Raw genomic sequence first — 18,576 nt, 5'->3', positions numbered from 1 at the left:
TGACTTGGCTGGCGAAGAAGCTGATTTTGCAGGTGAGGTAGCGGACTTTAGTGGTGAAGAAATAGATTTTACTCGTGAAGTAACAGACTCAGGGCTCTGGCTTTTGTGTTTCTGAAGTGTCCCTGACCATGAAGACTCTTCACATGGGTCAAAAGGTTCCTCTGCTTGTCCACTAGAACCTGCACCTGCTGATTTGAGACTATATCTGACTCCTTCCGAATCCTTTACTGGTGATACAAACATGAGTTTAATTGGACTAGTGTACTGAGCTTGGGAGCTGGGTGGGCTCTCAACACAGCTAGCAGACTTAATTGTGACGATATTTGATGTGTTTTGGGGAGTTCTTGAAGATGTCTTTAAGTCCTGTAGTCTTTTTGGAGATGATCGTAGCCTTCCAAAAGGTTTGGCACCACAGTCACCGTCATCCGTCCCATTATCCTTGTTGTGTTTTTTAGGACTCTTCTCTTTGGAAACCACAGTTTGTGGAAGGACATGATTTGACTCTTGAGTAGTTGATCCACATTGTTCTCTATGCATTGATTCAAAGGTAGGTTTGCATATGTGCTCAGGTGATAACAGAGGAGTTTCATTTATTGATTCAAGCTGGGTGTCCTCAGCATCAGGATGTCTAGATAAAGCATCCAGGGTGCTACATGTTGATGCCTTATCTAAAGACCTTGATTCAAGCTGGGTGTCCACGGCACCTGGATCTTTAGATAAGGCATCTGGGGTGCTGGATGTTGATGCCTTTTCCTTTTGTGTTTTCTGATTAAAGATGCTTTCAGAGAAACAAGCAGCAAAGAACATCTTCCTAGGCTCTGTGACATAAGAGGAGAACCGCTGTGGAGGAACAATATTTCTCCTGGATCTCCTTCCTTCATTGGAATGGTGTGACTGACATTTCTGTTTCTCTCTAATAGGAAAATGGTAATCTCTACTTTTACCTGGTCTACTGTCAGAATGTTGACCTGATGGGACTTCATGGTCTGCATTACTTCCAGCATCTCTACCCATACCATCTTCTTCACAGGGCCTGCTATGCTGTTTTGCTGAGGTTGCAGTCACTGTCATCACCTCTCTTTGTATACCATCACTCTTTGTGCCTTCGTTTTCATACTTGCACTGCAGCTCAGGGTTGGGTATTTGAGTGCCTGAGAGAGTAAGATCTTTTTCCTCACTGGATATCTCCCTTTCTTTCTCCTCTGCTTTAATGATCTGAACTTCTGTAACTGTAACTGTCTCTATCTCTTCTTTTAAATCATTCCTGTTACCTTCTGCAGTGAGAATGTTCAGTGGTCCCTCCCTAATTTGATACTTCTCTACAGGTTCCACATCTGCCTCCATTTTTCTTTTTGACTCCTCTTTAACTAGGTTTGAATCTGATGAAGTGTTTGATGTAGTTACAGTAGCATTTCCATCTTTCAATCGTGCCCTCTTTGATAGTGGCACCTTTCTCTTACTGTAGGACTGGTCAAACATGGCAAGGTCTCTTTTAATTTTTAAAGTGTGCCTTCTGGTTGAAGCATCATCAGTGGGTGTTGCAATAGCAGCAAGGACTCGTCGGCGAAGACGGGAGCGGGTATTAGGTGACTTGGGCTCTTTGCTATCATGGCGATTGAACAGCTCACTGAGATTGTAATCACTAGCACTGCCTGTATGAAGCACTGTGGTGATGATTTCAGTCAGCTGAGAATCAGCGTGAAACTGCAAGTTCTGACTGGTTAAGGGAGACTGTGGCTGCTCCTTTTCAGAGATATAAATAGCTGTGGAAACCGAAGGTGGGTCTTTCTCTATAGGTCTGATTGTCTCCAGTTTCTCACTGAAGCGATTCACAACATCTTGCAGTGAAGTTCCACTTGAGTTTTGCTCAGCCTGACTACTTCTCAGGGTCCTACACTCTTGCTCCTTTTCCATATCTGTTTCCTGGTGGATTCCATTCACAAGGCCATCTTTAACCATTAGGTCAGCTTCCTCCTCTTGTCCATGGTGAAGGAGGGAGGGTGGCTTTTCATCACTTTTCTTATTTACGTCTGAGGGTATAGGGGACAGAGGGGGAGGAGAGGGGCTCTGCTCTCTCTTCAGGACAGGACAAGGAGGATCGCTATCTCCAACCCCTCTTTCTGTTATGCTCCTGACCTGTGTCAGACAGCCATGGTTAGAATAACAGGGACACGAGTGGGGGTTGTGTTGGTTACAGCAGATCGATGAGGAAGGGCATAAACTAGAAGAGGGAGTGCACAGTGAAGGGGGTTTAGACGACGAAGGAGAGGATGCAAATGAACACACTGTGTTCTTGATTCGACCTACAGCCAGGCTTTGGCAGGAAATGAAGTGTAGCCTCTTGGGAAAGAGAACAGGGCAGGTTTCCCTCTTGGACCTCTGCAAAGAGCAGTAGCTGGAGTCCTGTGGAGCTTCACTTTTACAGTCTGTTAAAGGGTAGTGATGGATACTACAATTGGACTTGCAGTCTCCTGGACTATACATTGTGCTGCTATGACCTTGATGATCACAATCAGTTAAAGGGTAGTATGGGCAGCTGTTATGGACTTTACATTCACTAAATAGGACTGCATTAGGGGTAACATTATCCTGTGGGTTTACACCACAGTGACAGCAATGAGATTCAATTTGACCAACAGGTCTGTGATTAAAGAGCAACAGCAATTTTTCTTGGTGTGCCAGCTTCAGGATCTGGTAGAGTAAGGAACGGTGTGATGGGCAGAGTGAGCTGAAAACAGCGTCCAACGCAGAGCTCTGATGACACTTAGTCCCTCGTTGTCCCAGATCTCCCAATTTTTCTGTAAATGACTGCAGCAGGGGGCTAGAAGGAAAAATAAAAGAGATCCATTTTACTCATAGCTGAGCCGATTTTCAAGTGACAAACAACAAATGAGTACTCACACAGACTGATTGTGTTTTAAGTACTACTATTATAAACTTTATATTGTGTTAATTTCATCATGGTCTGGTATGATTTAAACTCCATCCATATCTGAATATTCTGTAACCATGGGGCCTGTTTAATGAGAAACATTTTCTGACTTCAGCAGCAGTACCAAAGACATTGTAGCTGACAGCAATTCACCACTTCAAATTTCTCACTTTATAGTGAACAATGTTACTCTTCTATCAATTGTTTTCCCAGTTTTTATTATTGCTGTATTGTAAAAGTTGTTTGTAGCCTGCAGCATGTGCTAACTGCATTGTCTGCATTTACTAACATCATTAGAATAACACTTATATATAATATACACTAGCTAAAAATTAACCACATAAAAATAGTTAAAGATATGAAGGTATCCTCTGTATGAAATGATAGTACACACTCTTAATGAAATTGACGTCTGACAAAATATCCACACATTGTGATTGCCTTGAGCAGTACATACATCCATTTTTTAGCGAGTGTGCTCTGAACTATGATTAGAAAGTTTTGGGGTGGAAAGAGAAAGTTGATAATCATATTCTAGCCAGGATTGTTATTTATCTCAAGCCAGCATAAAAAAAGCAGTTCTTTGAAAACATTAACAAACAAAACAATTGTCCTGGTAAACTGTTACAAACTGAAAGACACTAAAAGAAACCATTATGTTAGTAAAATTATGACAAGGCAACTGATCAGAGAACCGTTTTATTGATAAGTTGCTGAAGGCAAACGATAACATTCTGCTAAAAGCAGAAGGAAAGATTGTAGAAACGCTTAAACCGAAATGTTTGTTTTTTTTCAACAGCACTTTCACCAACAAACTAACGGATCAAAAAAAAACCTCTAATGTTCAAATGAACTAACAGTTAAATCAGGTCCTGTGAGTGATTCATTTCAATACAAAAGCAAGTCATTGATTTAAATAATATTAAAAGTGTTTGATAGTGGATATTATTTCTAACAATATAAGTATTGTTTGCACCCAGACCTGTTTAACTGGGCTGGATACAGTATAAGAGTGTTACATTCTGTAGTGTTACTGTTGAGTTTATTATAATCAAATCTTTTTTTAAAAAACACAAATAATCGCATCTTAACATAAGCACTAAACAACCACAATAGTCAGAGGTTTCATTTCAGGACTAAATAAATTATATAAGCTAACATTTAAAAGCGTTCATGCAGTTGTAGCAATACACATTTCACATTGCATCAAAGTGCCCCATCACAAATCAAGAACTACAACAATCAAACTAGTAAAATCACAGTTCTTTAGCACAATCAATAAATAAGTATGCAGCAACAACACAAAACAGGTTTCTACAACAAAAATGCTTTTTATAAATCATAGTGCAATAATTGATTTATGCATAAATAGCAGGTTTCTGATAACTCCTTTCAAAGATTTGCCAGCAAAAAAACAAAAACAAAAAAAACCCCAAAAACAAAAAAATGCCTTAGGCTCAATCTGAAAACAAGCCCAGGTGTGTTCCCAGAATATACTGCAATCAAACTTATACAATTAAATAATCAACTTTTTCTATTTGTTAAGAGGTGTTTAGGCTTGTTTACAAACTGGCCCTTTGATATAAATAGCAGATACTTCCCAGAGTAGAGACATCATGCTGCACTATGCTGTAGCCCCAGACATAGGCAGGCAGTGTACTGTTATGAGTGGAGACATTCAGGAGCGGAGACATCAGAAGTTGTATAGTTGCCAAAGTTACAAATAAAAAGCTTTACAATTAGCCTTAAAATTACAAATAACACATACAAAGATAACCAACAAGGACAAATACTTGAACCAGGAATCTCTGCTTCCTGGTTGCAAGCTGAGATACATGGCAGATCTCCTGTAAATGCCGCAGGGCAGAGTTAAAACCATTTTTTTTTTAATTCCTCCACTTAATGGCTGACTGTCTGTATAACAATCTACTTGAAGAAGTTAAAATGTTGTTGATGGCAATATATTTACACTTAGGTGTTGTTCCTAAAGAGACAAACAGCTCATAAGTATTCCTAAGCTAATAGGAGCTCATACCCCAGTAGATTCAGTATCATAACACAGAAGCCTTGATGTGAAACCTGACACTGGGCTATAGGCAGAGAAAGTTCAGAGGTATATGTGGCAACGAGGTTAGTGAGTGAGAGAGAGAGAAAGAGAGAGAAAGAGAGAGACAGGCAGGCTGACATCACAGCAAAACAAATCGAAGCAGCTTTGTGTGGGTAACCCTGAACTGCTGCTTTGGTAGTAGCACTGTTAATGGAAATAAGCTCATCTCAGAGACAGACATGAGTGTAGACGCAACATTTAGCATTTCCCCAGACACAGACAAAAAAAGCCTGTAAGCCTCGTACTGAATCAAGTCATTGTCGCACTGCCTATGTTTCACCAGAAGCTACTGTAACCTCAAGTCGCCTACACAATCAACCATCAATAACATTTAACCCTATCGGTACACTAAATTCTAGTTGAAATGAGCTTCTTTGTTGTAGCTAGGCTTCTTTGTGCCTGGGAAACGGGTACAGTAGCGTAAAATTTTAAGCAGCAGTCATGTATGAGGTTTACAGTAATACAGCTACAGTAGCAGAATCAGTAAATATCTGTGATAATAAAAAGAACATCTTTCACAAACAGTACACATACACAATACCATATTTCCCAAGCTTATCAGTGCACATTTTAAAACATGCTGCACAGTTGCATTCCAACTACACTCAATACAATTCAGACTAGCTTGCACAAATAGAGAGGAAAACTATGTGGACAGGAAATGGCTTTGTTAAGCTAATCTCTTTAACAAAAACTCATAATGAAGATGTAGCCACCACAGCACTTTGTACTGTACAATCTCCCTGTTTGTAGAGGTGTCTACCAATAGCAGAGTTTTTAATCTGTCATAATGGCTCTAAGTCACTTCAGTAGCCTAGGTAAAATACCCAGAGAGAGATAGAAAGCTGCAAATGACAATCATCAACGCTCCATTAACAAGGAGCTTTAAGAATTGAATCAAACCTGAATAACCTAATAACCTAACAGCTAGCAAACATGAGAGTCACACTTGATTTCTTAGCTCCAGCCCACAACTGTGTTTCTCATACTTGATCCTGGGCAATCTGGTGGATAACAATCAATGTCAGTTTTTCTCCTTGAGGAAAAACAAAATCATAGAATTATGAAAACAAAGTTGAGAACTTCATGAAGCTCTTTAAGGATAATGCTGGTGTTTATTTTTATCTGATTACCAACAAATTTCCTAACAAGACCAAAACCAACAACAGACTTTTCCTTATAAGTAGTCTTTTTAACCATAGACTGATTAAGCTTATATCTCTGTACTGTAGAACTTCATTGTCATGCAGAAATGATATATATATATATATATATATATATATATGTTATTTAATGCATTTTGTGCAGACACATCTGACACTTTGCCACCAAAAAACTATTAAAGAAACTTGTGGCCACTGAAAATTTAAATTTAGTTTTGGTCTTTCCCACAGGTTGATTTGTTGTTCTTAATAAACAGATAATATAATGCAAGCCATATCCTTAAAGATCTTTTAGCTTTAGTGATAAAAACTGAAGCTACGAGGAGTTTGTTGAGTTTAGCAGCCCCTGTGGACTAAAGCTGCAATGAGCACCACTGCCTCTTTAAAAAATGCTGAACCTCGTAACTGCTTTAATCAAAGCCCAGAGACTGGACCAGGACTAAGCTAGAGAAATGCTAAAAGTATGACTATCACATTACAGACACATAGTTAAAAGACCTGAATATCAATATCCATATAATTTGTAAAGGCATGTGTTGTGTTTTAACAAGTGTCTCCAGAAAACAATTATCTTGTAAGAGGTGATGAGTTCAAGTGTTGAGGAGTTCTGGAGGCGTTTCGTGGTCTAGAACCTCTTTGCGTCAGCAGCTGAGGCAAGAGTCCCTGAGTTAGTGGAACCGGTCGTGGTACCAGATCCAGACGAGTTGGAATTGGATGAACAAAAGTTGGCAGATTTCTTCTTGGGCGGGTTCTTCAGTGTACCAGTACGCTCTTTGACTTTGTATTCCAGTGTGCTGTGCGGCACACCATAAACACCCTGGGCCTTTGACACGCTCATGCGACCTCCCATCACCATGGTGATGGCCTCTTCCAGCAGGTCGTGGTCATACTGGCGGTATCTTCCACGTTTCTTTCTCGGCTGCTTGTCTTTATCCCGGCCTCCTGCCCCCTCTTCTGAATCATCCAGCGAGGACCCGCGTGGTCCCAGGCGATGAGGTGACTGGTTGGCAATGCCTGGACAGCCATGTGGTAAGAAAGGAGGTCTAAGTTTGAAGAGAGATGAAGGTCTAGCAGTAGCTGTTGATGAACTGGCAGTACCTTCTGTTGATGAGGTTCGTTTAAGTTGATTTTCAGCCACGCTGCAATTCTCAGCTGGGACTGACCTGTTATGGTCAGACACCGAACGGACTTGAGGAATACGCAGGGGCGTAGGTGGCTCCAGACTGGGGGTGGGGCTTGGTGGTGGCTTGAGCACATCCCTGAGCTGGGGAAAAGAGTGGGGGAGGGTCTTCTGTAGACCACTCGGCTGATAAAAGGTAAGAGAGGATGAAGGGAAACTCAAATCTCCATTCTCCTCTGCTACTCCTCCAATTTCTGCCCGCTCTGCCCACGCTGCCACCTTCTGCAGAACAAGGCGGGCTTCACCACCAAACATTGATGACATCACATTGTAGGATGTCACTTCATCCCTGAAATCTCTGCCTCCTGGTGCGAGTTGATGAAGCATCCCCAGCCTTCCCTCAGCCCAGCCGTCCAGACCTTGCCTCAGGGTGTGAAGAGGTATTCCATAAAGCAACGCAGCCCGCTGCTCTTGCAGCCTCCCTGAACGTATATCCTTCAAGGCCTTGGACAGCAAACCCTCAGACAGCTCCAAGCTCCTCTCAATGTACTCCTCCTTCTGCCTGCGATGCCTCCTAGGGATGGGAGGACCAAACAGCAGGGTCAGGATGGAGGTGGTTTGATTTTGGCATAGGGGACAGTGGGGGTGCAGAGCGAGGGGTCCACTCCTTTATGCCTTGTGTTGGTAACATCACTGCGACTCTTATCTTTCATGTCTGTCTGTTCTCAGTCTGTTTCTGTGCCCTCACACACACACCCACACACACACACACACTGCTGCGTGTCTCTCATGCACACACACATTCTTTGTGTGTGTGGCAAAGCCTCTTCACGTCCAGGTGGGACAGTCTGTGAATGGCTGGGGTTACTTTGGCGCTCACACGTGATATCCTTCAGTGAGAGTCCTACATGCTTGAAAGTTGAATAATCAAACTCATCATAAGTGGATCAGTAAAAAGAAGGTAAAATCGTTGTGAGATACTGCAATGTTCTCCTCATTGTACAATCCTGAGCTGTTGGCAAATGTTATAATACGGTGTCATTGCTGTGACGTTACCGCTCAAGAGATAAAAGAGTCAACCCCACAGAACACCAAACGCAAGCTTTCAATTAACAATGAACTGACCCAAAGCACTGCTAAACAAAGGAGTATCCATATTATTCTGGCCAGAGAGGTGTTAGTTAGTTAACTTAAATCAAGCAGTGCTGGTAGAAATTACAGTAACACAACACAGTATTAATGCTAATCTCCCAATCTTAGTCGTGCTATACACCTAAAGGGAAATGCAGTAGACAATAGAGCTGAACTCAGAAATTGAGATTTCACATGCAAAAAAAGTATTTCAATTTATTATTGTATTTTAAAAAGAACCCCCAGTTTTAACCAATAATAATGATAGGGCTTCCTTGTGCAGGCTGAATAACACAAATGTATGGACAGAGGAAATCCAATAATTAAAAATTCTTACCCTGGGGTGCCCGAGAAGCGCACCTGGTATAACTGGTGCCCCACGTACCAAGGCTGAGTCCTTGCTGCTGCAGCGGCAACCCCCCCCCCTCCCCCCAGTAATTCCTCAGCAGTCATAAAAATAAATTAATAAATAAAATAACTCTTACCCTGAGGCTCTGTGATTAGATGAGGATTTTGATGAAGTTGCTGAGCAGGCAGAGTTCCTGTTGGAGAGGTCGAGCACGCCATCTGTTACAAGAAGAATTATTCAAACTGGTTAGGGTTTGAGTTACAGTACTTTGATACTTCCAGCGGGCGTCATTTTGAATGAGCGTAGTGCCTTTAGGCTGCGACGGTGGGGGGAAAAACGTTTGCGGTGGACACACTGAAACAGAATCAACTTTTGAAGAAACGCAACACCGCTGCACGACCCTGCAGCTACACAGACACCTGAGTCTGAATGTGGCCTGAGAGTCTGGAAAGCTGGAAACATTTATTTATTGGCTTTGAATTTACAATAAGCCTGCCTTACTTTCCCTACCTGGTTCACTTTCACTCTCTTTCTCCTCCTGGGTTCGGCTCACTGTGAGGTCCAGAGGGGCATCTGATGTTTCTGACAGAGGTGATGAGGTCCTTGTTGTAACACCATTTGTACTGGTGTGGAGTAGGCACTTGGATGCGTACTCCAAGGCAAACTGATGTATCATCTTCTTCATCAGCTCCTGAGCAACCAGAGGGATGTTGGAATCACAGCCAAGGGGAACATCTAATGAAGAAGCCACAGACACAGGAATAAGTTAAAAAATATTTTATATACATTTTATATTTTACAATAAATCCATTTTAACAAATTTCTCCCAGTTCCGACACAACAGCAAAAGTAACAAGTTTCTCCAGAACATCCCAAATTACAAGAAAGTTTTTAAGTATTAATAGTTGGGAATATCCATCTTTCTAACTCCTTTTCTGCTTTTTGCTTACATCAAGGTAGGGGTGGGCAATAATTTCTACTAAAAGATTTGTTTTACAAAAATGATTATAATAATTATTATTATGATAATAATCATAATGATGATGATGTCACACTATCCATATTGCCCCCTCCTAGCTCTAACTTTAACCACAAGTCTGAGTTGGAAGTTAAGCAATCTGGAGCCTTTCAGGACAGACCAGTCCTGTTTTTCCACTACACCAATTTAGAGCATCGTTACATAATTCTTCTAGCTGATAGATAGCAACTGCGTCACTACAGGGCAAAAGCTGATAGCTGTGCGCCTACAACAGGAGCTTTAGTGTACCATAAGATAGCACGTTTATGCTGTTTTCCAAGAGTTGTAAAAGACACCTGACTAACCTTTCTTGTGAAACACAGCCTGGAGGAACCTGTGTGCTGATTGGCTGCTCTCAGAGATGATTGGAGCTTGACAGGGAGAGTAATCAGAGGGGGAGGAGAGGGGCGACGTGGCTGCGGGTACTTGATCCTACAAGGAAAAAAGATAAGTTTTTTTTCAGATCATGCACATAGTATATCGTATATCTTAACTTTTAACAACTAGGGTTGGGTACTGTTACCGATACCTGGTAACCTACGTTATGCAATGGTACCTTTTTCCGGTACTTTATGCTCTCTCTGTAAGCACAAAAATGTGATTGAATTCATACTACAGTTTTGGGCATACTAAAATCACTCACATAACGCTACATAATAATCCTGTCAAGTTGATCAGCACACTTGGCAACTTACAGACATTAGAGCATAAATCAGGAGAGCAAACCTAACCAGGGTGTCTTCCCAATTATATTCATGATTTTTCACAGACGCATAATGTAATAATAACCTCTCAGTGTTTTCATTAATTACCGTGTCTGGCGGCAAGCCATAGTCTTATTTCCCCCACCATAGATTCATAACGAACCAAAATAATTTTTACACTTCTCTCCAACACTGTGTTTTGCACCGCATAGCATCTCTCACTCACAGTGTGATCGATTACCTAGTGACAATCTCCCTTCACTTCCCATTACCAAAGTAACTCAAACACTCCTGCCTGCACACAGTGCAAGGAGGGAGGAGGGGAGAAAGTGAGTCAAGTCTGTCTGTCAACCCGCTGTCTCCAGCAACTTATCCAACTAGATAATTAATTACCTAATGAAGTTGTCGATGACTTAAAGTTTTGTTGCACATGGAAGGTTAACTTCAGCGTTGGCTGCAGGTGTGTTATCGTTAGCTGTTACTGCTGCAGGGGAACTCTTCAGTTTGTAGATATATTTTGTGTTAAACAAGGTGTCTCCAAAGGTTTACATTTTGCATAACAAAGCCTGCATGTCCTGACTCACCGTGACTTGAAAAAATTGCTGGTGCTCCCTCTCTTTCTCGCTCTACTCTACCTTACTCTCTTTCACCCAGACGCACTCCCACGTACCGCAATTTGGCACCGTTTGATTTAACATCGGTACTTGGCAGCACCGACGTAATTCAGTCAGTGCCCTTAAAAGTATCAACTGTCAATAGCTGAGCATAACCTAAATTGGCACAAAATAAACACTATTTGCGGATTATCTTACACTGAGTTTGTCCAAGGGAAGGTTGCAGAATGAACATTGAGAGCAGCTTGCTTCTGGGGACCAGTCATCCACCTCTTCAGGTTCACAGTCTGAAAGACACAATATATCACATACCCAGGCGTTAATAAATTATGATAGATTAAGGATCAAACAGCCTCCTACTGTGGTCACGATACAGAATTTGACAAGAGGCAGAAGTGGTTTCCAAAATGCGTCATCACACCAATTTTATGCAAAGAGAACACTTTAAATGATGATCTATAATATGTATAGTTCATTTTTGAGATTGAATGAAAACAGACCTTTCCTATGTGGATTTTTCATCAATATGACAATGCAAAAGTACTCAGGAGGCTCCTTTCTTAAACAAAATACATTATTAAAGAACATTGTTAAGTTACATATTGTTTATATATTTAACTTATATATACTAAATTATATATACATATTTTGTCAACCAATTCTAGTTGACATTGCTAAGAGCTGCTTTTTCTCTCTTACTCTGTCCTGCTTGCCACAGTATTGTAAATCGCATCACACTCTACTGGAAAAACCGTAACATCAATATATTGCCACATGCTTTTTTTTTTTTTTGCATTTCTTTGCATTTTTGCATTATATACTGGAGAAAAAAAGTTTTCACATTGGTGCAAATCAGATAACATATACACTGACACCAGTTTGTTTGCCAAAGACCAATGCTGGCCTACCGCCTGGCTCTAGATATTTCATCTATAAATTATCTCTCAACTGATTTGCCACTAAGTGGAATATCCACACACAAACACAAAAACTCAAACTGTATTTTCACCAGATTTATCATGGCTGCCGGGTCTCTATCATACATCATCTGACTATGTGCCTGTCTAGCCTCACTCAGACTCCAGATGGCACTGCTGACTGCACTGAGGCTGCAGATAGTCTAAAGCAAGCTGTGCTGTTTGGTTGTTAGTGCAAGAACTCTAAGCTAATGGAAATAGTAGAGCTACCACCAGTAGAGTGGTGTATATCCTTCACTGACAGATGTAACATAAATCTGCAACGAGTCAATAACTACATTTCAAAGGTGACTTGACAGGATTCAATTTAGCTGAAATTCAATTTTATTCATTTCAAATCTAATATTCATTACAATTAACTTGCATTATTTGTATCTGAATAAAGGGGATGATTTTTGAGTTCCTAAAAAAAGAACACTATAACACCACATCCTACAGACCAAATGACCAAATAATTTACTGCCGGCATTGACATTTTGGACTCACTGATTAATTTTTCACAGAAAAACATCTGAAAGCGAGAAAGAGGAACTTCTGCGTGTTGTGTACCTTAGTTATGGTAATAGTTACATGCATCTAAAGCCAGCATTTTCATTAATGCTATATAGGCTCATACCCTTACAAATAAAATTGTAGAGGAGAAATTAGGGGCCTGTGTGCCATGTACTGCTAGTGTTTTGTTTTTTTCTTGCTTCAGGTTGACTCAAGTTTGATACCACACTGCCTTCTTAAATGAATGATTACTGGAATATTTTATGATGCAAATGCATGTTTTATATAGTATAAATGTGTTTTGTTTTTTTGTTGAAAGTTCTTCCAAACTTTGGGCGTCAGGGTGTCAAGCAGCACAGACTGGAGTCTGACTTTTTTCTTTTTTTTCTCTCCAGGAAGTGGGTGATGTGGAGCAGGTTTGATTACAGGAGCAGGTGAGAGACACAAATACACGTAGCAGAAACACAGGAAACTAGTTATGCAAAAATATGTGTAAATCTAAAAATAGATTTCTAGTTACTTTTATATTTAATAACAACATTTCTGACATAAAAAAGTACATTGTGGGAACAAATGTTGGTCTAAGGGACACAGAAAAAAACCAATATAAAAACAGCTATGAATAAACAAAGTCATCAAGACTATTAGCACACAAACACCCACCATCAAATAAATTGAGGTCTCTCAGCAGTAGTGGGCCATAAATTCCCTCCAGAATGCTTTCAAACCCTGAAAGACAAAACAAACAGACACAACCATTAAGTTCTGGCACAAGATAACAAGATGTTGTTTGACAGCTGTATTGATGCATGTTCTCCCAGTTTTATTCGTTTTGTCTAACAGGACCAGTTTGACGGCAATAACACAGGTTGTGACAGACGAGTGCACTCACTGACCCCCTCCCCAACAACACTGCAATACCGAGTACAAAGCATACGACTCGTGAACAGCACACGCGTTAATGTATCTTTGTGTTTTTCGTTTTGTGTTTTCTGCCTTTGATGTCACTCTGACTAAACGTCACAAACAAGACCAAACCCGGTACACATCGCGTGAGCTAGCCCCGAGGCTAACTGCTTGAAAAAAAAGGGTTCAAAATAGAAATCGCTTCGTGGAAACCCGTTACCCGAGACCACCGGGATGTACGCTTTTCTCATGTTGCACTGACATTAGCTGCCCCGGCGCAGAAACAACCCCCTCCCCCCAAAACAACACCGCGGTGTTAATGTTAGCATAGCTCGTTAGCATCCCACTAGCACAGCCGACATACATGTCAATAAACACACCAAGCCGTCGTTGTAGCTATCGGTCAACTACAAATCATATGATTCGCCTTTAACGCAACATGTTGGATATCGCGTCAGTCGTATTGAAGAAAAAAAAATACATGAAAGAGCTGAGCACCGGCGAGCAGCGAGCTAGCTCCGAGGGACAAAGAGAAAGGAGAGATATGTGAGGAGCAGCCAGCTGGTTTATTAGCCTGCCAGCTTACCTCCACCACTACAGCTACAACTACAGCACTACAGCTACAACAACAACAACTACTACTACAACAACTACAACAACAACAACACTACAACTACAGCTGGCCGTCTATAGAGCCAGGCTGCCAGCTAACAGCTAGCATTAGTTAGCAATCCTAACGTTGCCTGAGTTACGGTTTCCCTCTGCTACCGGGCCAAATCTCGCTCTTTTTTTTTTTTTTTTTTTTTACGAAATAAAAAGAAACTGCACATGGATCATACCAACGCAGTGTATCAATTTGTGTCGCCAAGAATCAAGTTCCCGCCGAAACCCTTTCCTTTCGGCCGTGCATTTGCAGCACTGCACGGTCGCCATTGCGCCTTATTGCCCCCCTCTTGGTCCCTCTGCCTGAACGTTTCTGTCTTCCTCTCTTTCTGCTGTTTGCGGCAGACTAAATGCAACAATTCGTAACGCCCCCTACAGGTCACCTTCAGAACTATAATACAATTACTCAAATGACTGAGACAGACTTTATTTGTCATTTGGATTTGCTTCAAAATAAAATTACGTTGCAGTGGCACATAGCACAGCAGGAATAAAGGGGGAGGCAGTATGTACAGAATATATATATATATATATATATATAAATATATGCAAATATAAAAAAAGAGAGAAAAAAACTTTTGTATAAAAGACCAGTAAGATAATATGTATTTCACACTGTAGTTGCCTATGTAAAAGAAACTTTTGTATATAATACAAAGACATAATAAACACACTAAGTGTCATGCGGCAACGCTCCTGTGTAGTGTTGGGTAGGAGGTGAGGGGGGGGAATGGTTATACAGGTGTTTCAGAACACAGTACTTTATGGCCTAAACCAAAATGAATGATAGTTTTTGTTATTTACAATAACGCCCCCCGCGCGCGGGGTCCCGCCTCCAAAATATTATTATTATCCCAATTAAGAAAATTAATCAAACCCACAGGAAAAAAAAGTAGACGTAAAAAGTTAGTTAAAGAACACAAATACAAATAAGTGAGCCATTCCAGCAGGCTACCTCAAGATCTAACTCTTTCCTGTTATCCTGCTCTTTTATTAGCACACCACCAAACCTGCTTAATATTTCAACGCGACCAGGAGCAGGAAGTGACTGTGGACGGTTTACTGCTGCAGCTGTCACCTTCAGCCCACTGCTAGAGGCATGTGATTGACCTTGATTATGTCGATGATCTGCTCCTGACGCCCTCATGGGAGCTGCAGTTGTTGAATGCTAAAACAATAAATATTAATGTTCACACTCTCTCAGCAAGGGCAGTAGTAGATATATAAGGTATCTATATATATCATGTGGTCACATGAACACATACCCTATTCATTAATGTCCATGTATATTTATGTATCAACACCCCATTGGCTGCTATATTAACTGCATATGATTGGTTGACTTAGTGAATGACTTTTGCTGTTGAAATGTGTAATTGTATATCTCCATGACCTTTATAAAAGCCATGGCCGCAGTGTTAGAAATGATCAGCTTCATGGTTTTTGATGTAATTACAGGGAAATAGTTATTTTTCATCTGTTCAAATCCAGATACCACAGTTTTTGGGGGCTTTAAAATAACACAGCCTTACTTTATTAAGTGTTGTGCTATGCAATTGTACTATATAATATAGTGCCGTTTGTAATGGGGTGGCTTCCCTGTGAGTGTTAAATATTACACTGGTAAGATGAAGAACAAATTAGACTATAAATAATGCATCAGGTTCGTCAGGCCTCATACATCCATTGACTGTATAGAATAAAGGTTTTATATGTAGATTTAGTCAACCATTGATAAACAGTCATGTGGGTCACTCATCACTTTTCAGCAGATACTGTCAGTCTGAATCTCCTCCTCAGTGCAACCACATGAGGGCAGCAGAGAACTGTAGGTTTTTCTGAAATCAAATACGTCCTGTGTGCATTATGTTATGATGAACACAGGGACATACATAGAGTAACTTGATGATACCATCTTGAGTATCATCCATACTATTCACCTTACGAATACAGTTTCTTTGTTTCCATCCGTCAAGCCCCAGACCCCTATGGGCCCCAAATGCCCCAGTTTCCTTGTGTGTCAATTTGTATGTAAAAATTGTAATTAATTGCAGATTTAATAGGATTATGCACCACCAAATCCTATTATCCGCGTAAATAATAAACTTGGTGGATCTTACATTACCTGGGGATCTTTTCTTCAAAACGGGGCAAAATAGTTTGTGACTGACAAATATTTTTAGGATTTCAGTTCTGAACTGAAATCAACATAGCAAAACTGGAGCTAGGAACTCCACCAGGAGTGGTTGTGGTTGTTATAATAAGGATGTAATGTGTATTCGTCTGTCTGTGCTGCACTTGATGGATGCTACTAATGTTTAAGAGTGAGAGCAAGGTTTTCAACTCAACCCCTGGCAAGTAAATCTGACTATGCGTCCAGTAATGGAGAACATCTAAAAGGAGAACAACCAACAGAAACTGGGTTCATTGAGAGTATGTCAGTGATTGAGTGAAGGACAGAGGCAGGGAGAACATAAGAAATAGAGTTATAAAGAGCTATGGAAGGCTATAGAGCAGATAGGGCAATGTGATTGAATGTTGAGCTTGTAGGAGGCAGCAAGTGTCACAGGCCCAGGTGGAATTCGTTGTCACGGTGACTTAGAGCGTGGTTGCCGTGGAGATAGTGATGAAAGACGGCGGTCTGGTGAACTGCACTTCTGGGCCGGAGCGTGACCAACAGCATACAGCCCGATGTGCCCCGGGGACAGAGATGATTACGAGCAGGGTCACTAGAATGCTGTGTGTGTGTGTGTGGTGTTGTGTGTGTGTGTTGGTGTGTGTGTGTGTGTTTATGTAAGTCTGTGCATATGAGTGTGTGTTTGAATGCACGTGTGTTCAAGTAGAGTAACAATGCCGTCTACCTCCAGTGTGACAGGATATGTGTTTAGTGATCTTGAAATGAGTGGCAGCTTAGCACCAAGGTGGTGGTCCCACTGCTGCCTCTGCAGCAGCCCAGAGGAACTTTTAACACCTTAGCCACCAACATATCTCATTACCGCAACACCACACAGTCCGAACTGCAGTCAGGGCCACTCAGAGGTGCTTTTGCGTGTGTATGTGTGTGTGTGTGTGTGTGTGTGTGTGTGTGTGTGTAAGTAATACTGTGTATGAACACACCTGGATCTTGTTATGTAGTTCAGAAGAGGGACACGGTAGCTACACATTTTAATTTCCCTCAGTTTCACTGCCTCAACAAGTCCAACCACAACAGCTAGAAACAGACTGCATTGACAAACTACCAGGTATTAAAATAGCCACAGGATGAAGAAATCAAGAGAACTCATTACACCCAAGAATAAAGCAAGTCCTCAAAATAACCAAGGCAAGACCAAATCATCCATCTTATTTAGTCTAACTCATTCCTCCCTTCCACTTTCTTTCACCTCCACCCCATCACACATAATGTCTTCAGTTTCTCTCTGTTCCCTGCAGAGGGCAGTGTGGACGATACTTGTTCAGAGGTTTTCAGTCAATTAAATTTACAGGTGCATTCCACAAGCCCATGGGTTTTTTTTAAAAAGATGATTAGAACCAGTTCTCCCTATGCCATAAAAGAAACACCTAACATATTTAATATAAACAGGATTTAGCTGGTATTAGTAGGGTTTTATTGTGTTCACACTAACAATTAAAGTGGCTCGGCGGACTGGCTCGGTATGAACTCACTCTCCTCGCCCTGTGTGCCCTCGAACTGACTGTGACGCATGTTTCCCGTTGTTTTTCTCTGGTTTCATCTCGTCCTAAATTCAAGACATCTTGCTGAGTTTACTACATTGTAAGTGAAGCGGTAGAAACCTCAGTCTTTTTGCACACTTATGTATGTGGGTTTGAATTATTTCCCCCCCAAAGTCTCAGATAGATTTGAATTAACTGCACAGAGCTGTGCACAAACCAGTGGATCACATTTAATTAGATCGGGCTTAAGAATTAGAAAAATACTCCAACAAGGCATTGTGTCTAAAAGCTAGGCTGGCTGTTTATAAGATGGTGATTTGTGACAGTGATGAATTGAGTATGCTATTTGTGCTAATACTTGGATCCAATATGTTTAATCATTTGTACATCAAATGAATCCATATGAGCCTTTAACTGGGGTGAAACCACAGTCACACCAGACTGAGCGAGTCCAGGGTCTCATTGAGTTTTTGGCAGCAACCTCACATATAATCTCTGACATGGTACAGATGCCCACCACTCTTTGAGCGGGGCCCTTCAAATGGGATTTCCAAAAATCACTTATTTAACCCCCTTTGAGAGGCTTGGCATTGTTTTTATGAAAGCATATGAAGTGGAGAGGAGTATGAGTGCAAAGAAAATAAATATGGAAATGATTACCTGGGTGTTTTTTGAGCTTGTGCGCTTCAGTGTCTGCGCACGTACACTATATATATGCATGAGTA

The 18,576-nt window shown here is 41.0% G+C and overlaps 1 protein-coding gene across 1 annotated transcript; it reads right to left on the bottom strand.

The window, feature by feature from the left end:
• Positions 1-3,618: 3,618 nt before the first annotated feature.
• lcorl (ligand dependent nuclear receptor corepressor-like) lies at positions 3,619-14,511 on the bottom strand. Its single transcript, XM_035659492.1, has 7 exons — positions 14,353-14,511; positions 13,271-13,336; positions 11,337-11,425; positions 10,126-10,252; positions 9,313-9,537; positions 8,939-9,020; positions 3,619-7,896 (listed from the first exon to the last, which is right to left on the bottom strand). Exons 1-7 carry the CDS (start codon positions 14,444-14,446, stop codon positions 6,828-6,830), a joined length of 1,752 nt encoding a protein of 583 aa, XP_035515385.1. The 5' UTR covers positions 14,447-14,511; the 3' UTR covers positions 3,619-6,827.
• Positions 14,512-18,576: the final 4,065 nt, after the last annotated feature.

This window comes from Morone saxatilis, unplaced genomic scaffold, assembly GCF_004916995.1.
Source record: "Morone saxatilis isolate NCDOM2014 unplaced genomic scaffold, NCSU_SB_2.0 Contig17, whole genome shotgun sequence".
NCBI classification, from domain to species: Eukaryota; Metazoa; Chordata; class Actinopteri; family Moronidae; genus Morone; species Morone saxatilis.
Note: the sequence above shows the minus strand (reverse complement) of the source record. Positions and strands in the feature narration are given on the sequence as shown.